Genomic DNA, 22,315 nt, shown 5'->3' on the forward strand with positions numbered 1-22,315 from the left:
GAGTTAAAAACAACCTTTTTTTTTTTTTTTTTTTTTAATACGGAAAGAAAACAAGGTCCTCTCTTGCTCGGCTTTTAACCTAATCTTCTAATTTGCTTTCTCTGCCTCCGACTTAGCATCTGACGGAGTAGGAGGTTGCCTAAGAAACCTCATGCCATTTTGCAATAAAAAAGTGCTTATTAGTTGTCTCAAGGGATCATCAAGCAAATTTCTCCTCAGGCCAAGAAACGCACTTTTCGCTTCCACTTCATCAGTCTGGTACAGCTGAAAGTTGGAAGATTTAGGACAGACAAAAGGAAGGACTACTTCACGCAACGCAGAATTAAACTTACAGAATTCGCTCCACAAAGGTTAGGGACAGCTATCAACTTGGGTGGCTTTAAAAGATTAGACAAATTCATGGAGGAGAAGGCTATTAAGCCACGATAGCTACATTTCCCCTCTACTGTCAGAAACACGGTATCTCAATACCAGTGGCTGGGAATCACAGTTGGGGAGAGTGCTGTTGCGCTCAGGTCTTGCTTGTGGGCTTCCAGTTGAGGCATCTGGTTAGCCACTGTGAGAACAGAATGCTGGACAAGGTGGGGCCCAGGCTCTTCTGATGTTCTTACAGCTACATCAGAGTATAGAAAGGCAATGGGAAATATGTGGCCCTCCAGACTCCAACTCCAAGCAGTCCCAGCAGCCAACATGGCCAATGGGATGATGGGAACTGTAATCCAGAAGCATCTGGAGGGCCACAGGTTCCACACCTCTGGAGCAGAAGGAACAGAATTTTTCAGTCAGCCACCAGCATAGCAACAATGTTTTAATCTAGGTTGTAAACCGCTTTGAGATTTGTTTCTCAAATAATATAAAGCGGTACAGAAATGACTTAAGTAAGTAAACAAACAAACAATGCTGAAGCCTGCCAAGCTCAAATAAGGATAACGGTCGGCAATTCAGCATGTAAAGTTTAATCTGCAATGAACACGTAGTTATGCCATCCTTGCTATTGAAAGCTGCACCCACTCTTGTTCTAGAGAATGTGTGTTTGAGAAAAGAGATACAAGTGTCGCTTGATCCCTAGTTTAATTTAGTTAAAAAAAAATAGGACAATGTTGTACTGTGCTAAGAAGCTTAATCTGGAGATGTTTGGCCCTTTGACAAATGATTCCTCTTCATAGGATAAACAAGAGCCGGAGCACTTAAATAATGGCCCAACTGCTAATGACATGATTAACGAAGACAAGGCTAATGATACTAAGAGACAAGAGCAAAGGAACAGGAGTTAGTCCATCAGCAGCCCAGATACAAGAGACCCTTTTTTCTGTTTCCACATACCTTGTCTTCCCAAAAGGGGGGATGAAGCTCAGGGGATCCGCAAGGGGAAACCCCCAGCACTGTGACAATCCACAGACTCCCTTCTGCTAAGAAATCGCTTGGGGTCTCTGGGATAAAGAGGAATCAGATTCTTGAGAGGTGCAAGACATCACATCCCCTGAGCTTATCCAAAGTGTCATAACGTCAACAGGCTGGAGGAGACAGGAAGGACAGCTGGTGTCAACGGCATAAGGCCTCCGACGTGCACAGCGAGGATGCCCTGGGCTAGTGTCACAGAGATTGAGAACGTGTTTTGCACAAAAGCTGAAGGTTTTGTTATTGAAAGCGGAAGTCCCTGGCTGAAACTGACCCCTCCCTGCGCTTTGTGCTACGTGTTACTTTTTAGATTAGATAGATAGATAGATAGATAGATAGATAGATAGATAGATGATAGAATTGTCACATTCAATTCTCCATCGGAATTGTAGAATAGGGCTGGAGAAATGTGTCAGTCAGCTCTTTTAACCAGTCTTAAATTCAGTTCACTAAATTTTTGCATCAGTTTGCGAATTCTCTTTTAAAAGCTTTAGGCAATCCCTGAGATACTCCACTAATAAAGCCTTAAGAACATAAGAATGGAAGAAGAGCCCGTCTGCTGGATCAGGCCAAAGGGGGCCTGCCTAGTCCAGCATCCTGTTGCCAGAGCGGCCAAACCAGATGCTTCTGCTGGGAAGCCCACAAGCAAGACCTGATTGCAACAGCCGCTCTTCCCCACTTGTGATTCACAGCAACTGGGATTCAGAGAGGCAGATTGCTTTCTTTGCAAAGGAATAGACTATTCACTTGAGGGAAGTTGCCTCCCCAACTTAGTAGGAGACTATTCTATTATGGAGAAACCTTGATTAGTAATGCATTTCAGGGAGACAATTTCTGGAGTTGTGGAAGATTGAGCTTCTCAGTGTGGCTCCAGAAGGACAGTTGACTTCACCAACCTCGTGCCTGCCAGACGGCAACTCCCATCAGCCCTGGCTGCTACAGACATGCTGGCTGGGGCTGATGTAGTCCAAAACACGGCCGTGTCAGGTTGGGCTGATGTCCAAAACATCTGGAGGGCACCAGGTTGGCAAAAGCTGCCCCACTTTTCTGTGCTGTTGAGGGGAAAACAAGTAAGCCAGCCAGCTCACGTCTGGGGAATGCATGGGCTGCCCCCACCTCACAGGCTCAGCTCTCCCTCTACCAAATCATCATCATCATCACATAGAGAGTTTTGGCTTATGAGGGGAAGGGGGCCTTCCTTTTTGCTTTGGAGACAATCGTGCTAGGAAGTGAAGCAGCTATAAAATTAAAGTCTCACTGAAGCGCTGGCCAAAAATTACAGATGCCTTTTGTGTGTGTGTGTGGGGGGGTTGGATGGCTGCTTCAGGAGCAGCAGGGATCCCTTCGAGAGCCAAAAATAAAAATGAAAAGAAACCAAATAAATTCTGTTGTCCTTTGAACCAAGAGGGGTGTGTGTGTGTTTTGGATTGGAGGTTTTTGCTTTTTGTTTGCACACGGAGACTAAGGGGGCTTCCAGATTGCTGCAATTTTTGATTGGGATTCAATCACACACTGGCTGCACAATTGCCACTTATTGGGAAATCTTGTGCAACACACCCGCTTCCCCAAAATATGGCCCTTTTTAGCAATAAGGAGAGTGAGGGAAAAATGCACTTGGGAAATGCAGGGAAACATGACAAGGAAAAATGTGGGATAACGCTTGCTTTGGTGTAACATCTCATCTAACCTCTCTGCAAACAAATTGCTCATTAAACAGCCAACGTCGTCTATTCTCCCTGCAAGAGGAATGCTCAATGCGCAGGTTGTCTGGGGAACTGCCCAAGGAAGCACAGCAACAAATAGAGCCACCTTTCCTGCTCTGAGGGTGGGCTGCCATCTAAAGTGCTGGAATGGAGCTCTGTTGCTTCCTTCAGGGTCCAGGGTGGGGTGGGGGTCCACCTGGCTGAGCATGAGCTTTCAATATGGCCAAAGAAATCAGTGCTTGCTGCTGAAACAGGGATGCACATCCTCTGAAGAGCAAAGGAAGATCACTCTTGGGGGGGGGGAAGATTATAGCTGTGCAGAGTGCAGGCTCCTGTGTTTATGGATGAGTGGGCGGTGGTAACGGGGGGGGGCGTTTGACCAGCGCGGTGACAAAGTTTTTGGTGAAACCAATCTTGGCGACAAGCAAGCCACTCAGGCAATGAGACAAAGGAGGCCACCTGTTTACTTACTGAGTATCCCTCCATCTTCTTCTGACACCATTTCAGCAGGGCGTTCCTCTTTGAGCCCCCGTACTCCCTCGCCAAAGCAGCCAGCGGGTCCTTCCTCTCCACGCTAGAACCAGGAAGGAGGAAATATTTTGTTAATGAACCTCCCCTGTTAACTAGCTCAGCCAGCTTCGCTCTGAAAAATGGTAAGGCCGTCGTAGTGCACTGGCAGGGCCCCTGCCTTGCATGCTGAAGGTCCCAGGTTCAGTCCCCTACAGCATCTCCAGGTAGGGCTGGGAACATCCCCTGCCTGAAACCCCAGAGAGCCGCTGCCAATCAGTGCAGACGATACTGAGCTTGATGGACCAGTGCTCTGACTCAGTGAAAGGCAGCTGCCTATGTTCCTATGGGGGCTGCCATCTCCCCCCCACAAACACACATGCAAGCAGATCCATGGAAATGATGCCATGTAGCATTTCGAGAAACGTTTGAGAAATGCCTATTGTTGCAGGCATCTGTTATTAAAAGAACACACCGGGGGAGGGAGGGCATAGGAAACTGCCTTATACCGAGTCAGAGCATTGGTCCATCTAGCTGAGTATTGTCGACACTGACTGGCAGCAATGGCTCTCCAGGGTTTCAGGCAGAGAGTCTCTCCCAGCCCTATCTGGAGATGCCATTGGGGACTGAACCTGGACTTGCTGCGTGCAAGGCAGGAACTCTGCCACTGAGCAACAGCCCTCAGGATAAAGGCCCTTCCTCTCAAGTAAGGGCTGGGAACTTGCTTTTTTTCTTCAGATGAAAAAATGGGGGCCAACACCAACCGGTGCTTGCAAGGGGCATGGGCCCAGTGGCAGAGCACCTGCACTCCACACAAAAGGTCCCAGACTCCATCCCAGGCATCTCCAGGTAGGGCTGGAAAACCCAGAGGAACAGCTGCTGGCCAGTGCACACCATAGTGGGCCAGATGGACCTGGCTCTGTAGAAGGCAGCTTTCTGCATTTCTTCTCACCGGTTAAGCTTCCAGCTCACTTACCTGAGCTTGCTTGGGGGTTTCAAGCCGCTGTGGGGGGAGTTGAGCATCCTGCCGGCAAAGGTCATTGAGGAGGGCTTGCTGAGAGATTCCAGCGAGGGGCTCTTGCGGAGGAAATGGTCTGGCTTCAAGTCCTCGCTCCTCCCTTTCAGCAAGTCTTCGGGAAAAGACAAACACACACAGAACAGTGATTCTCAGAGTCGGTGCTTCAGGAGGGCTGCTGGCGCAGAGAGAAATAAAGTCGTGCCAAATGGCTCCTGTCAGAGTAGGGCACACCTCCCTGTCCCCCTCTGCCGCCACCACACCTGAGCACTAACCCCCCCCCCCGCGGCCTGTTTGTGTGTTTACATGTTGGTAATCCCCGATACGACATCTAGAGAGGGGATGCTCTTCAAAGGAGGCCTCATGCACAAAAGCAAGCAGGTAACAACCCCCTTTCTCTCCTCCTCAACAATGGAACAGTGCTACAAAATTTAGCCACAATCTCTCTCTCTCTCACACACATTTTCCTGTGCTTGGCTGAGGATGTCCAAAACATCTGGAGGGCACCAGGCTTGAGAAGGCTGCCCTACAACAAGCATTTCAGGAGAGGGAGGGTGGGATGGAAGCAAAGACCACCTTAAGGCCTCCTCCAGCTAAAGCAGAGGCGGGGACGGCCTGAGGGCCAGATGCGGCCCTCTAGGTTTCTGGGTCTGGCCCTCTCCCCAGGCCACAACCCTCTTCCCAGGCCTCACTGCCCCTGTTCCGCACCCTGTTTAAGTGCTTTTGCCTGGATGGGATGTGTCTTTGAAATAGGACAATATTTAAATTCGATAGGGTCTGGTTTCCCTTTTTGAGTGACATGACTAATCGTGCCTCTGCTTTCTCTCCCCCGGCAAGGCAAGTGTCTCTATGGAGAGGTTATGTTAATGCTAATGGCGCAGCGCCCTCACAAATTGCTCACTCTTCGTCTATGTTCCTCATCTCAATTCATATGTCCTCTGCTGCGTATTAGATCTACTGTAAGTATATAACCTGTACTACGAGTGACTCCATCCTTGTTCATTCTGGTTCCAATCTTTAGGTGTTCCAGATGTTATCACTTTGGTTTTATAAAATTCAATAAAAATAGTTTGAAGAAAAGAAATAGGATAATGTTTCTTGCTTGTTCAGATGGAGGTGTGGGCATGTCTGTGTGTGAACCTGTTTTTTGCATGGCTGGTCACATCTGTTGCTCCACCTACTTTTTGCCTCTGGCCCCACCCACCACTAGCATGTGGCTCCTGGAAGGTTGGTGAGGAGGTGAGCTAGACTGTCTTCTCAAGCCCTGTCCCCGACAGAGCAAACTCCCATCAGTGGTCCCATGGGACAGATTCAGACGTGGGTTTGATATGCTAATATTGCTGACTGTGTTTTTCAAATATGCAATTGCATGTCACTTGTAAGCTGCCTTGGTAGGATTTTCTATTCCAAAAGGTAAGATACAAATTATACAAAGGTAGGATATATATATATATACATATATGTGTATGTGTGATATATATGTATATATACAGTATATGCAAACACACACACATATATTTATGTTTTTAAATTTCCAAGTGAACTTGTTTAGCTGCATTTTTATGTTTGGTGAAAAGATGTCTGTGTTACTTGTTCATTTTGCATCTTTAGTTGAGGGGTTTTTTTCAGTTTTTTGGGGGAGGTTACTGTTTTAAAAACTATTTTTATCTTTTTATGGTATGTTTATAAATCCCCTTGAGACTAATATAAAGCGTGGTTCTTCTTCTTCTTCTTCTAATAATAATAATAATAATAATAATAATAATAATATCTAAAAATTGCAATGATTGGTGGCTGATGCAAATACATTTCAATCTACCTCCCCATGAACATCTTGGATGTCTTTAAAAGGGGACTATTTATTTATTACATTTATATCCCCACCCTTCTTTCATCATAAAACCCAAGGCGGCATCTATGTGGTCCCCAGGTGGTCTCCCACCCAGGCACTGACCAGACCCCGACCTGCTTCGCTTCAGCAAGGTGATGGCCTCACGGGCCTTTAGGCCACAGCCTTCAGCCCACTGCCTAGGTAAATTAAAGGAGGAGAAGACTATCAATGCCCACTAGCCACCTTGGCTATGTCCTACCTCCACTTTTGGAGGTAGTAAGCTGGGAATCCCAAGTGGGGAGAGAGCTGCTGTAGCGCTCAGGTCCTGCTTGTGGGCTTCCCATTGGGGCATCCAGTTGGCTGCGGCAAAAACAGGATGCTGGACTGTGATGGGCCCCCTTTGGCCTGATCCAACGCTGGGCTCTTCTTGGGTTCGTATGAAATGGGTGGGCACAGCTCTGAGCCAAAGTGGAGATGCCTCACATCATTTTGGCTCATTCGCTTCTAAGGCTGCAAGGAGGCGTTTGTGGTCTCTCCTTGTCCTTTGCCCCTCCAAAGTGTTTGTCTATCTGCTCAATTAAGGTAATGGGTCTTGTACAAGTGCAGCGCTGGATCCAGGAAATGCCTCTCTTTCCAATGTCCTCGCTGCCGCTCTGAAAATGTGGCCTCCCCAGCGTGAAGGATGACATGTGCTCTTTTTGCTTTCCTTAGGCTTTTCGGTCCTATATGCATTTGCCTCCCAAAAAGGGAAGGGATGTCATCCTGAGAAAAGCTGCGTGTGTTCAGCCCCATTGGATTGATTAGTTACTGCCAACTTATGGTAAAGAGAGACACACTCACTGTTCTGCCAGTTTTCTCTTCAACTCTCCTTCTGAAGCACATGATGCTAGTCAAACCCTGCCCTTTGTTACTGTAAGACCTGATGGAATCAGCTTGAGGGCGGGTTTTTTTAAAAAATCCAGCTTCAGACAGATTTGGCAACTGATTGGCAGATCCACCTGTTGCCCCACTGCCATGTACTCTTGCATCATTTTAAATGTTAGATTTGACTGTCCTTGAATCTCATCAAATTTCCTTATTTGTCCAGAGAGATTGCATTTCTCTATAGTGGTTAATAGATCTTCAATATTGCTGCCTTTGGTAAAATCGCATTTACCTTGTAGGTTTTTAGCCTTCTTACAGATTTCTTCACGTGGATGCTTCTTAAAGAATATTTCTAGTTAGCAGTTGTACAGTGCAAGGAGTGTACATGTATGAACTTCTTCAGCACGTTGAAGGTGTTTCTCCACAATGATGTGATGTGCAGTGCTCTCGCTGTGTGATGAGACAGCGCATCACAAGCCTCTGTTTGCATCAGAAGCATCACGCCTTTGAGGTGGATGCTCTTTCTGACGGTTGCCCATGTCAACGCATGGTATTCAAACCTCTTTTGGACAAGGGTGGCTTTGGCTGTTGTCAGATGTTGGAAGAACCCACAAGCTATTGCTGTTCCCTCTAGAGAAGCTGGGAGGCACCAGGGGACGCTGGGGGGGGGAGTGGGCCCCCACACAGCCTGGGAGGTGGGGTCACTAATTCTTCTGATGTAGCAGCATCTGATGAGCCACAAGAGGCATCGAGGGAGGACAGGAAGAGCACAGCGAGAGAAAGAGGAAGAAACTGGGCTGCAGGAAGGACAGGCGTACATGAGCGTCACAGATCATGCCAGAGTAAAACAAGTTGCCCATCTCAGCAGCAAGAGGTGACTAATCCTGGGGGAAAACCCAGCAACAACTAAAAAAAGGCCCTACAGCGGCGGAAGTGACATGGACAGAGGGGAAGCTGACAAGGACATTTGCATCAGGGGGACATTTCCTGGTCGTTCCCCTGCACTGCTTGCAAGCAGGCAGGCAGGCAGGCAGGCGGAGGCTGCTGGAGGTTGGTGGGGCACTACCCTGCTTGCTCTAACAGACCAGTGTCCGCTATCTGGAAGTCCCTTGCCCCCTGACATCAGGCAGGCAGCCCTTGCTGCACCATTTGAGACACCTGCTAAAAACTTCCTTTCAGTGTCAGCCTTACCCAGACATGTCATGGCATTATGCCTAATTTTGCATGTTTTTTAAAGAAAACATTCTGTTTATTGTATACATTTTTATTATGTCTACTTGTTTCTAAACTTTGATTTTTATCAGTATCCGTAAGTTATTTTATAACTGACTGCATTGGTCAATTTTATCATTCAGATAAAATAATTTATCAAAAAAGAGGCCTCTATTATGTTTTGGTGTAACAAAACAAATGGTAATGTTGAACCATATATGCTTGGAACATTGTAATTCTACAGACATGATTCACTAGCAAAGACAATAATGCTGGGAAAAACAGAAGGGAGTAGAAAAAGAAGAAGGCCAAACAAGAGATGGATTGATTCCATAAAGGAAGCCACGACCTGAACTTACAAGATCTGAACAGGGTGGTTTATAATAGATGCTATTGGAGGTCGCTGATTCACAGGGTCACTTAAGTTGTAATCGACTTGAAGGCATATAACAAGTTATGTATTATGTGGTTAAAGACATAATTAACTTCAGTGCATTTAACTGGAAGATAAGTGTCAAAAACAATGCAGACAATTATGTAATTATTTATGTAACATTCGTGGGCTGAAGCAACGATAGTGAATACTGCTCATATTCACTTGTGGATTTGGGCAAACATGCTAATTGTAGCAATCCCTGCTTCCATTTCTGTTTCTGACAGTATTCTCTGACAGCCGTGACCCTGGGTGGTTGTACCTGATTTTAGAAGACAGAGTCTATTTTTGCACTGGGTGTCCCCCACCCAGAATGTATTTATTACTTTCCCTCCTGTCATTGTTGTGCTCGAGTACAACTTACCTGCCAAGGGCAGCTCGGGCAGATCAGTGTGCTTGGAAAAGGCTTTCCCAGAAGGCTTTGAGTTGCTGAAGGTGGAATGCCTCTGCAACCAAAAAGAGAGAGAAAACAACAACATTCGGTTGGTCACATGGCAACAGAGGTTAAAGCTTAAGTTGAAAGACGTTTATTTCTTTCTTTACTACGTTTATATCCCACCTTTTTTCTCCAGGGAGCATAAGGAGGTATTAGACTGTCTCTCTCCCTCTCTGAATTATCCACACAACAACCGTGGCTGAACAGGGATTTGAACCCGGTTCCCCAGCTCTTAGCCTTGATCGTTCTGCCACGCTCAGAAGTGCCGGGGAATGGCGGCCCAGGAGAGGGCTTTCTCTGTGGCTGCTTCTGAGATTGTGGAACTCCCTCCCTGCAGAGGAGCATGTGGCAGCTTCACTGTAAAGTTTTTGCCGTATGCGAAGACTCGCCTCTTTACCCTGCCCTTTAATTCTTAAAGATATGTTTTGGTAGGCCCCACCTCTTCCACTGTTGTGCTGCTTTTCTTTAGAATCATTTTACTCGTTTTTATAATGGTATAAATTATATGATTATCTTACTGTATCTCACCTGGGACCTTATGGTGAAGAATAGGTAAGAAATCTTATCAGCCAGTAAATAAAAGCATCCCAACTAGGGACGGGTGAATCTGTCGGTTTTGGTTTCTCTCTGTTCAAGTTCATTTCTCCACATTTCCACCTAAGTTTGCAAATTATTTTTTTTTTTTAAAAAGCCCTCATGAAAATCCATCAGCAATTTAGTGCAAACATCTCCAAACATGCCCATTTTGTGCATGCAATTTTGCGTAACAGCGACATTTTTTAATGCTTATTTTTCCTAATGTAATGCATTTTTGTACGTCGTTTTCCCTAAAATAACAAATTTTTATATATTTTCACTAACATAAGCATTTGTATGCACCGTTAGAGTGCCAGCATGGCATAGTGGTTAAGGTGTTGGACTAGGACCTGGGAGACCAGTGTTCGAATCCCCACACAGCTGTGAAACTCACTACGTGACCTTGGGCCAGTCACTGCCTCTCAGCCTCATGAAAACCCTATTGATAGGGTTGCCATAAGTCAGGGTCAACTTGAAGGCAGTACATGTACATATGCACCGTTAACCCAGTGTACATATTTTTGTAAATGTTACTTGGCTTCAGAACTGCATTGCAAAATTCGCATAAGTATGAATTTCAAAGGATGGCTGTGTTTCGCACATATTGTTTTGGGGAGTACAAGTTAGGAGATGTGAACTGAACCCCATTTCTTCCTGATCCTTAATCCCAACACTATTTAGAGATGCCAAGGACTGAATCTAGGACCTTATGTGTACAAAGCAGATGCTTATCCTGGGCTAAAATGCCCTTTCTTTTAATTCAGGCACTGCCTGAAACACAAGAGTCCCTTAGAACTGTACAATTCTAAGACTGGGCTGAGTAAGACAGCCAGTCGTTGGAAGTGAGGTTTAAGCACCCTTGCCTTCTCATGACTACCAACAGCAGAAGGCTACTAGTCACGATGGCTATGTTCTCCCTTCACTGTTGGAGGTAGTGTGCCTTTGAATAAAAGTTGCTGCGAATCACAAGTGGGGAGACTATTGCTGTTGCGCATGGGCCCTGCTTTTGGGGTTCCCAAGAGGGGAACCTGGCTGGCCGCTGTGAGAACAGGATGCTGAACTGTGATGGGGCCCCTTTGGCCTGACCCAGCAGCCACGCTTTTTGGATGAACAAAATTGCAACAGTTGCAGAACACGGCAATTAAAGAGAGACACACAAGCATCATAGAAGTTGCAGAGAATTTGGATGGCCACATTTTTTTTTTTATTGTCTTAAGCCCAGGTGATATGCAGTCCCGGAAGATGCCTTGATCAACCCAAAACAGGCCACTGGAGAAAGGCGCATCCAAACTGAAGCAAAGCTATGTGCGTGGAGGGTCATCTCCAGACTGGGCATCAGCCAGGCCCCCGGAGCTGGATGGACCAATAGGCTGACTTGCTCTGAGGTAGCTGCCTCTACTCCTGTTTAAACCAGCCCTCAATTCAGAACCATGAGTACTGGAATCTTGCTTTATTTTCAGGGGAAGGGCCGCAGATCAGTGGCAGAGAACCTCCCTCAATATAAGTCCAGCAAAGGCTTTTATTTGCTTGGGAGACTTGCGTGCTGCCTTCTGGGGAGGCAGCTTTACACAGCGGTTCCCACGGAAATCAGTCAATCAGTCAGTCAGTCAATCCCAATAAAAGAGGGAAGGAAAACACATTAAACCTGGTGAGAGGATTTTTTAAAAATATATATCAAAAAAGCTACTTGACAACAGGGTTAGGACTGACAAATGGACCCCCCCCCCGGCACAACAATGTAATTAGCATGGATTCCACCGCCTCAAGATGAGATGGATCTTTCCCTTTGCAAAGGACAAGGGGCGTTCCCAAACTGGTCCAAGTTGTTTCGCAGTGTGTCTCTGGACTTGTGGTTGAAGATAGGAGGCAGCACATCCATTGCACTGAATATTCAGATTGATTTTTAATTGTATTTGCATTGCTTCATTTACCTCTTATAATATATTACATTTTATTGTGCTACATTTTGAATTCTATGGAACTGCAGTTGCTTCCACCGGCAGACAAGCCATTAAGCGGTCCGCCAACAAGACCCTCATCAATTTGCAAGTGGTCTGTGGTACTGGGAACCACTGGATCAGACAAATCCGTGAAGGGAAAGAGAGAGGTCCATCACAGGGAACCGGCTGTTGCAGCTCAACAGAACCTCCACCTACAGGAGCAGGTTACCTTAGAATACAAGGCGCCAGGGACAAATTGGGAACTGCCATTCCCTCTCGTGCAACTTCACTTCAGAAGCGCCCTAGAGGCTTTTGGCTGTCAAAACAAAATACTGGACCTTTAAATAGAGGGACCTTTGGCCTGATCCGGCAGGGCTCTTACTTGCACGGCTTTACAGAGCTCTCTGTACACACCCCAACCTCTTGGCCATCTGCCTTCCATTAGCGCCAATGCCCACTCTATTTACTGTTTATTAGGACTCTTGGGAGCTGGATGTGTGTGTGGGGGGGGGGAAGAGAGATCAAAACCAGATTATTTTTTTTAAAAAATGACACTAATCCAACATCCTCCGCTGGATTCCAGAGAGGTCAAAAAAGGGGCCCTTCTCGTTGCACCCACTGAGGGCTTTGCTTTGATCTATTGGTATCTGATGTCTTTACAGAAAAGAAACAAACAGATCTATTTCCCCTTCCCGGTGGGGACGTGCTAAACCTCTCTCTCTCTTCCTCTGCCATAAAGGACTCGGTGATGTCAGTCCCGCCCCAAAGCCCACTTCTGCAAAGGAAGGGATGGGCTGCTCTTTCCGGTACCTGGATGGGCGAGACGGCCGCTGCTGGAGCTGTCCTGGTGGGGATGCCGCTGAGGGGGCTCCGAGAGACCTTGTGGGTGGGAACGCTTTGCCCTGGGCCACCTGAAATGCGAGAGAAGCAGAGCGGTCCGTTGATTTTTATTCACGTTAGAACACGGAGAGCCCGGCTGCAGCTGGGTCAGGCCAAAGGGGGCCCATCTGCATTGTGGGCTTGCAGCAGCCAACCAGATGCCCCAAAGGGAAGCCCGCATGCAGGACCCGAGCGCAACAACAGTGCTCTCTCCACGTGCAATTGTCAGCAGCGGCATTCAGAAGCATACTGCCTCCAACAGTGGAGGGATATGACCTAGCAGCTGTGTCTGGTAGCCACTGATGGCTTGCTCCTCTGTGAATTTTAAAACACTCTCCCAAGCCTGCCTGCAGTCTTCCCGGAGGCATCTGGCTGCCCCCTATCGGGAAGCAGGGAAGCTCATCTAAACCAGAAGGGCTGATTTTAATCTAAGAAGTAAGGTCTGATTCAGTGCGTATGGGAAGGACTGCAGCTCAGCGGAGGAGTACCTGCTTTGCATGCAGAAGGTCCCAAATTCAATCCCTGGCATCTCCAGGTAGGACTGGAAGAGATCCCCCGGCTGGAACCCCAGAGAGTCACTGCCAGTCAGTGTAGGCAACACTGAGCTAGACGGACCAAGGGTCTGACCTGGTATAGAGGAGTGTCCTACGTTCCTACTCAAAGCAGCCCTTAATTCGGAGCCATGAGGACTGGAATCTTGCTTGATCTTTAGGGGAAGGGTCGTAGCTCGGTGTCAGAGCATCTGCTTTGCATGCAGAAAGTGCAATCCGCAATGGCATCTCCCGGCAGGGCTGGGACAGACTCCCCTACCTGAAAGCCTCAAGGGCCATTGCTGCCAGTCAGGGCAAGTAACACTGATCTACATAGACCAAGGGTCTGACTTAGGATAAGGTAGCTTCGTGTTTTCCTACCTCACCTCAAGGTGGAGGGGGCATCTGGAGGAGGGTAACTAATCCAACAAGCACTACAAAAATGGCTTCCTGCTTTCCTGCCAAGCCTGACGGCTTCCCTGGATGGCTTGCGCTGTTCCTCCCAACCAAACGACCTTTCTGAGAACCCAGGAAGAGGGTGGCCTCACCCCACAGCCATGACAATCTCATGAATGAAGATTTTTCTTGTCTGAAGACCTTTTTAATGCCTTATCCATTATATACCCAAGTAGGTTGCTGCAAACTGCAGGGAGTTTCTCCATCAGGTCACAAAGATATCAAAAGCAGTTAACTCAGAGCGGGGCCTTCAGTGTGGCTGCCCCTGTTTTGTGGAACAGCATCCCAGTCGAGATAAGACAGGCACCCACTATCTGTACTTTCTGGAAACGAATGGAAGACATTTTTGTCCTGACCAGTTTTCCCAGCTGGATGAACGGGTCTCTGGCAAAGGTGTCAATTTTTGTATAGTTTTAAACTCATCTTCTGTCACCTTCTGTTATTTTGTGGAAGGCAATGAATTAATAATAATAATAATAATTTATTTTTATTATGCCAACAGGCCTATGCAGCCATTTAACGCTTCCTTAATTAAGCAGTTATTGCAATGATTATCTTGTCCTGTTTTTAATTGTGTTTTAAATGTATACATGTTGCTGTGTACCGCCCGGATATCTTATGAGATAGCGGTATATAAATACTTTATTTATAAAAGCAATACAAAGAATACAAAAAAGATATTTCAAAAGAAGAAAGGCTCTCAGGCCATGGCAGTTTGGGTTACCTGAGCACCCCAAGTCGAACGACTTGATCAACGATTTGACGGTGGCCAGGGACTCGGGGGGTGTTGGCGACGTGTGGCTGACCGAGACCCCTTGCCAGCGGCTCGTGGAATCCGCCTCGACGGCATCTGGCACCTCCAATGTTGGTCTGTAGGAAAGAAATCAGAGGAGGACAAGAGAGGCTTCAGACCCTGATCTGAAACTATTCGTTTGATAGTACTGGCGAAAGGATTCTGGCTGTGGGGGGGGAAGAGAAATTCACTTTGGCTTGCATTTTAACCTCATCTGCACTTTGTGAAATGATACATGAACGGAAACGCAGCTGTCCTTAGACATTTGCTGAATTTTGTGATGCAGTACTCCAACCCCCCAAATAGGAGGGTTACAAAATTGCATATATTAGGAGGAAATGTGCATAAAGCTGGATGTATTAGAGTGAAAATAACATTAAAATGCAATATATTAGAGTGAAATCTCTTGGGGAAAAGAAGTGTAATATTAGGAGAAATGCGCTCTAAAAATGCTGACAGATATTTGTGGACTTTTTACAAATTGCAAATTGATTTGGAAATGTGTTGAATCGAAGATGGGAAATATGAGGAACTGAAACTGACAGACTGGTCCGCCCCCAGATTACAGAGCCGTCGTAAGGATCGCAGAGATAATGTCAAAGTGAAGAGTACTCTCTAAAAGTTAAATATCCTCATTTCTGCAGTATACTTTCCCCTGCCCGTTTAATATGGAGGATGCCTGCTGCCGGTACAAGGAATGTCCATTGCCAGAGCAGATCTGAAGAGCCAAGGCCTGCCCACCCTTGGGTGAATGGCCAGTGGCTACCAGACTTCCTCGATGGCCAGCAGGAAAAGGGAGAGGCCACCCCAAATTATTATGGCTCAAACACCAACAGTTCCTGCTGTCCTTTTCATCGTTTTCTACTCGGTTTATCCCAAGTCCTCTAAGTGACGTTGGCCGTCCTAAGCTGCCCGTGTTGCTTTGCAAAGGCACAGGTTGGGGATCCTCCATTTGGCAATATCACATATAGGAGGGTCCCTTCTGAAAACACTGCAAGTCACATTGTGGTGCAGTGCTTACAGAAGGGGCCACCACCACAGAACCCACTACATGTTGCTCCCAGCCCCCATCATCCCTGAGCATTGGCCGTTGTTAGTTTGGACTGATGAGAACTGCAGTCCAACATCACCTAGAGAGAGAGCACAGCATTGGCGATCCTGGGGGTGAGAGCGTTGGACAACGAACTGGAAGAAATGAGTTTAAGGCCCAGCCTTAACGCTCTCTTGGTGACCTTGGGCAATCCTTACCATCTTTCAGCCTACCCTACCTCACAGAGAATAAAGGGTTGGAGAGGAGCGGAGCGAAGTACGCTGCCCTGTATCTCCCTTTGAAGGTCGGGATAAAATCACAATTATGCAGATGATGATGATAATAAAAAGTTAAAAAGCAAAGGGACCCCCCCCCCCGGACTAACAAATTTAGGGGTGTGTGACCTTTTGGGGTGGTTGTCTTTAAGATGCGTTGCTGTATCGCTCCGCCTTTTCAGAATAAAGGTGTCAATACAACTTGCCACCTGCGATTCAATGACCCATCATTTATATGGGCGCAGGGGGGAAAAACAGCACAGACACAGAAGGCAAATAAAAGACCATTGGGCTCTGCACTGAATGAGCTTTTATTTTCCCCCTCCAAGCACCCCCCCCCTTTGTGAGATCCGTTCTGTCTCTCTCCCACTCTCTCCGGGCACCCAGTCCACTCCCAAACAGCTGCGTGGCTGTGGCTGGGCTATTAATAGGCACCAAACCCTTTGGGGAGGTGTGCGTGTGTGGGGGATTTATATTTCCCCTTCTGGCACTGCAGCACAAGAGGCCCTGGGAAGTGCAGGCAGTGAACGGCAAGCAAAGCAGGGGGACTTGCTCAGAATTCAAGGGAGACTCTGTCTCTGGGAGCAGCAGACCACCTGACCTTCCCCTTGCCAAATCCCCCGTTTCATGCCAAACGGAAAGATCAGGGAGAGGAAAGTGGTCTCATGGGGACAGATAGCCCCTAGAATAGCTCTTTCAGCCGAGTCCTTGACTAATCCAACATAAGGGGAAGGAAGGAACAGAATTTGGAAGAACAGAGATCCCTCCAGATTTTTTATTTTCAAACGGGGCTGAGTCTGCCCTTTCAAAGCACCGTCCCAAATCTCTGCTCCTGGCCTGCTTCCGGCTCCGTGTTATTGCTTGAAGCGTGGGGGAAGCCTGCAGGGGGCATGCAGCTGGGTTTGATTTTGGCGGTGCACAAAGGCCAGGGCAGAGGCTGGATTCTGCTCGAGCATGGCGGAGGGAAGGAAAGGCTTCTGGCCTGGAGCTGCCACTTGGACAGCCCCGGGCTGCCCGGGAATGTACGTGACCAGAGGAGAGAAGGGGCTTTTGCACGGGCATTTTGGATTCCGGCATCCATCAGCCCCAGCTAGCAGAGCCATGTTTTGGACTCTACATCCCAACAGTCTCAGCTTCACACGGCCGTGCTGACTGGGGCTGATGTGAGGTGTGGTGCGAAACATCCTGAGCCCACCAGGTTGGAGAAGGCTTTGCTGTGGCTCCAAAACTCTTGTACTGGGTGTGAGGGGAATGGGCGTGGCACACTCAACTTTTATGTCTGCAAAGCGTCACTGTGCAGTGGAACAACAACACACGCTTTCTCCTCAGTTTAAAACATGCCGCCACTGACGAACCAAAAGATCCTAAGGATTTCACCTGCTGGATCCGACTAAAGGCGTGCTCAGTTCTGGACCTCATTTTCTCCCAGCGGCAAAGCCCCTCTCCCACTGCGGCTTCCCAGCCAACGGTATCCCAGGGTAGACTGCCTCTGAAGCTGGGGGCTTCACAGAGCCAGTGGGGCAGCCTTATCTCACAACTACCCCACAGCCAGCATCACCTGTGAGAACGTTCCCACCGAGTAGAAATCTACACGCACACACAGGAGACCCGCTGTGACCATGTCTACATTTCAGCAAGGCACAGTGGGGTCTTTTAAACCAGCAATGCTGGAAGTCGCAACAAAGACAGAGAGAAGAGGCACCGAGAACCTACTTTCTAGCCGCACATTTATTTCACAATTTTGTACAGGTCTGTTGAAATATATTATCCCACCCTCTCTCTCTCACTCTCACATTCAACAAATTGCCATCATTTCAAGCATGTTTACACGTATGTAAGTAACGGGGCAGGGTGGCAGCATTGAAATCAAGCCGCATAGCATTCCTGTATTACACAAGTCTCCTCAGGTGGGATCTGGCCAGACATGGTGCTTTCAGGCCCACAGAAAGGGTGATTCTGGGTCTCCTCACTCCCATGCACCCAAAGAGGTGCTGTACCTCTCTGTGCCTAGTCTTGGTACTTCTGACCATGTGAAGCGGCGCAAGCCCACCTTGCGCATCCCCATCCATGCCTTGCATCCTTCAATAAAACTCCACTGTGTGGCACGAAGACGGCCAGGCTGGAAGGCACACTCTCTTTCTCTCGTTCTCCTTGCGGTGGCATTCCACCATATATTTATTTTGAGCATTTGCACCCCCCTCCTCAGCCAAAAAGAAAAAAAGACTCCCCGAGAGCAGCTTAACATACAATCATTTCAAACAAGACAAGTCCCTGGCCTGCAGGCTTACAATTTGAAAGTCACAACACAAATGGAAGAAGAAACGGGGGATGTGGGGATCAAATCAAGGTGAGAATTCTTCAAGTTAAATAGTAGTTCTTATAAACGACCAGCTGGAATGGACCTTCACTAGATCCTACCTCCCCGGTCATAGTCTTGCAGCAGAGGCTGCATTGACAAGGAGAGTGGGAAGGGAACAAGCCAAGAACTCTGGGGTGGCGAGCTGGGGGGGGGGAGATTAGGCGATAACTGCTTATCTGGACCCTTCTTACGTCTTTAGGGCTAGAGGGTCAAATGGCACCAATTCAGACTTGGCTTAGAGGCTGGCAGCTGATGGCCCCAAAGTCAACCTGTGCAAATTTCCCAGCAAGAATTCTGCAGAAACGCAGAAACACACAATTCCAAAGCACTGGAAATCAGCATTGGCCACACCACAGAAATCCCCTGAGTAAAACCTTCCAAAGACTTTCGGGGGGGGGGGGGTGGAGATCACAAACTTCCAATCGCTTTCACAAGTGACAGACAGAAACGTCCGTTCACTGGAACTAGACAGAACCCTGAAGGGCTGTGGGCCACAAAGGCTACCGAGCCACCAGCATGGCGCTACTGGCCTGTGGGCACAGGAGCCTGAAACATCTGCAACGCAAGCCCAACTTATTAAGAAATGTTCTTTTCAGCTCCATTAATCCGAAAGGCGGCTTCAAGGCAGAGAGAGATCAACGGCTTCCCTGCAAGTCGGGAGAATTCAAATGGCTTGCGCGTTTGCCAGGTACAGGGAGATAAATGGGGGTGTATGAAGATAGCTCTGTAATACAGCTACTAACAGCATCTCCTTTGGCCCCCATTCCCCCCTGCCCTGTCGTTTTCCGGCCTTCAGCTCTCAGGAAAAGCAGCAAGTAGTTTAAAAAAAAAAAAGATCCAGAAGAGAAAATGCTTCTGGGTTTTTCAAGTCAGGCTCTGCCACCTAGCGGCCAGTCTCTGTGGTCAGACTCCAAGAAAAAGCCAGGCAGGTTGAAGACCACTGGATGGATGAGGAGAGCTCAGATGCGCTGGCCAACCATTCCCAGCACCACCATAAATGCTCCGTGTGCGTACAACAGCCAGGGCAAACCCAGAACGGAGCAGAGAGCTACATGCATCGGTGGGACGCTCTCCGGAGAGAAACTCAAGTGTGCACATTGCGATCCCACACTCAGCATCGGCTCATTGAAAACCTTGAAGCATCAGGATGTGAGATTTGGGGCCTGCAGCAACCCTGAAACTGCACCTCCGCACAGGTGTTGCTTCACATAGCCTTCAACAAGAATAAAATATCCAACCACCCCCGGGCTGCCAAATAAAAGGAAAATAGGCAGAAATGGCAGTCTGGAGAAAATGCTGGGAGAAGATTTCTTTTTAGGTACTCAGATGTTTCTTTCTCAGGTTTCAATCTCTTTGCCCCCCCTCCAAGTTTTCAAGAAGAGGATGTTGCCAGTGGTGGTCCTGAGCCCTGGCTAGGCTGTGCTCATCCAGGGCTGGGCTAGTTGACTGGGATCAGAGACCTGTAGAAACAGAGAGACACAAACCAAAGGTGGGTTTTAAAGGATGCCCAGAGGAGCCAGAATTCTAAAAATCACGAGCAATGTGGAAAGACCAGTTCCTCACATCTTAAAAATGTGGGAAGCTGCCTTTATGATGTGCCAGGCCGTTGGTCCATGCAGCTCAATTGGTGACATCTGTGGACTTCCAGGCGCTGTTGGACTCCCAACAGTTAGGGACGATGGAAGTCCCAACATCTGGAGGGGCACTGGTTCCACTTCCATTGTTTCTGACTGTTGGGCCATGTTTTCTGGGGCTGATGGGAATTGGGAGTCACTCGCGGCAAGGGCAATCGTTCCCCAGGCGACTAGATGGGGAAACTGGATGAGAGCTGGGTCTTCATCCCACCCACTCTCCCTTTCAGACCATCTAGTGGGCAAGCGGAGGCAGATGGGGCAATGAGAATTTTAAAACTGGCTAAGAATTTGGGTGGACTTATTGGCAAGGGCTTCTTTGAGGCCACATTTTCACACATAGCAATCACAGCCATTGTGCCTTGCAGAGAGCTGTCTGTGTGACCTACCATGCAGTGTGCGTGTGTGTGTTTATATGGATGACTGAGATAGAGTACACATACAAAAACCCTGTTTTGAAGATTTTGATTGTCAAGCTCTGTCATCCTTGGAAAGGGTCTCAGCGCTTTTGGCAGGGCTCAGGCACCATGAGGGGGGACCCTTTAACTCTGCCCTATCTTTTTCCTACCGTTATCCACACCACCGTTGAGTCCAACCACATCAGTCCCTGCAAAATGAGGGTCTGTTCCTCTCTGCTCCAGACACAATCTCCAAAACTGTCTCTTACCCGAGAGGGCTGGCATCTGCCGTGCCCCTCAGGACCGGGCTAACGATTGGGAGGGAGAAGGGTTCAAACAAGGTGGGGAGAGGAGAGGGAACTTCAGACTCCACTCGGAAGCCTCCATGAAGCAAGAGCTCAGCAGCTTTCTTAAGCCTCTGCCAGACAGGACAGCCGTAACACATACGGGATGGGACGTGAGCGAGACACATCAGTGGACGAAGAACGATGAGAGAAGGCTTAGTACAGACACAGAGTGCAAGCTGAACTCTAGAAGAGAGAAAGGGAGGTTAAAAAAATGAAAACCAAAAAAAAAGAAAAAGCACCATGGACATGTACAGCAAAAAAGGACAGGTGGGTAATAGGGCTGGGAGAAGGCAGCTTTGCCCTTTGGGCTCCGTCAGAGAACCTCTTACCTTTCATTCAGGTGTGCTTTGGAGACCTCGTGGGTTCATGCTTTCCATATTCTCCGGAAGCAAAAGAGAATGTGCGCTTGCGAGAGGGGTGGGGGAGGAAAGGGTGGTGACGGTGTGGGAGATGAGGACAGATCAAAAGAAGGTCAAAGGACAAGTGCTCCAAGCTGGAGCAGCAGGGCTGGCCCAAGACATTTTGCTGCCTGGGGGCGGGGAGGGCAAGACGCCGCCGCCTCCCCACCCCCCCGTTCCACATAAAGATTCCAACAGGACGGGCAGCTGAACCTTACGCCAACACTGGTGACAAGACAGCTTCCTCCAGTACCCCCCAAGGCAGCAGGCTAGTTTCGGGGGTCAAGACAGGCCATGTAGACTGAGAATCCCAGCTTTCCTTTTAAAAAAATACAAAAGCAAGCTCCTAGCTCTTATGGCGAATGAATATATGATCAAAAGCATGTGGTGGAATCAGAAGGCTGGTTGAAGATTTCCGGAATTTGGGGGGGGGGGCGCTCAGTGGGAAAGGGGTTCCTCCCCACAGAGGTGCGCCTGGCAACTTCACTGGTCAGTCTTCAGCGAATACTGAAGATGCCTCTCTTTACCCTGGCCTCTGACACCTGAGATTGTGTATTTTTAGAACCAACCCTATTTTTTGTGATGTGATTTTCAGGTTGTTTTCAATGACGCATTTTAAAACTATTGTGACTTGCCCTGGGACCTTTGAATGAAGGGCAGACTAACAATAATAATAATGCTGGGGGGTGAAGAAAGGCCGGGGAAGGGACTGGCCATCCCACCCCATATATACGGCCTGCCTAGTAAACGTCGCAAGACGTCACCCTGAGAGTCGGAAACGACTCGCACTACAAGTGCAGGGACACCTCTACCTTTACCTTACCCATGCCTGACAAAACCAGAATTATGCAAATTATGCAGAATAAATTATGCAAATCTACACAATTGAGTCAGGCCACAGAATGGAGGTTTCCTCGGCTTAATAAAGGTCCAACCATAGTTCTGGTCGCAGAGGACTATTATGCCCCCCCCCCGAGAGGCAGGATCAGGTGGCGTAGGCTGATCTGTCCCACAAGGGGGTTGTGCCCACTATAATATGCAATGAATTAGTGTTGTCCTTGGAGTGACACCACACAGGCCCTCTCTGGGGCGGCAAAAGCAATGCAGCAAAGGATAGGGAGGGCAACTCAGGCCTTGGCACTCCGTTGAGGACCCAAACACTGCACCAGCGTCCCTGCCCGTCAGTGGGTTCCATGTGATAAATTCTGCGATACGACAAGTAAGCCAGACAGATGCGGTGGGGTGGGAAATAAACACCAAGCAAGCGAACAAGAGGCTGGTCCATAACGAGAGACTCCTTAAAT

General features: G+C 48.1%; 2 protein-coding genes across 9 annotated transcripts in view; one reads left to right on the forward strand and one right to left on the reverse strand.

Moving 5' to 3' along the window:
- ZSWIM7 (zinc finger SWIM-type containing 7) overlaps positions 1–2,737 on the forward strand; it is a 67,143-nt gene extending 64,406 nt beyond the window's left edge. Inside the window, exon 9 of the mRNA XM_061605253.1 lies at positions 1,167–2,737. Coding sequence (XP_061461237.1) covers positions 1,167–1,171 — 5 coding nt within the window. The 3' untranslated portion in view covers positions 1,172–2,737. The remainder of the gene's footprint in view (positions 1–1,166) is intronic.
- Positions 1–22,315, reverse strand: part of SPECC1 (sperm antigen with calponin homology and coiled-coil domains 1) — a 124,318-nt gene that overhangs the window by 18,982 nt on the left and 83,021 nt on the right. For 5 of the 8 annotated variants that reach the window (XM_061605237.1, XM_061605239.1, XM_061605236.1 and 2 more), the window contains 5 exons: positions 14,505–14,650; positions 12,726–12,826; positions 9,328–9,409; positions 4,585–4,738; positions 3,573–3,675 (listed from right to left, as the gene is read on the reverse strand). In XM_061605237.1, the coding sequence (XP_061461221.1) occupies positions 3,573–3,675; positions 4,585–4,738; positions 9,328–9,409; positions 12,726–12,826; positions 14,505–14,650 (586 nt within the window). Of the gene's footprint in view, positions 1–3,572; positions 3,676–4,584; positions 4,739–9,327; positions 9,410–12,725; positions 12,827–14,504; positions 14,651–17,588; positions 19,698–20,436; positions 20,797–22,315 lie in introns of those variants that run through there. The other 3 variants (XR_009759882.1, XM_061605241.1, XM_061605242.1) reach the window with 3 other exon arrangements.

This window comes from Rhineura floridana, chromosome 21 (genome assembly GCF_030035675.1).
Source record: "Rhineura floridana isolate rRhiFlo1 chromosome 21, rRhiFlo1.hap2, whole genome shotgun sequence".
Taxonomy (NCBI): domain Eukaryota; kingdom Metazoa; phylum Chordata; class Lepidosauria; order Squamata; family Rhineuridae; genus Rhineura; species Rhineura floridana.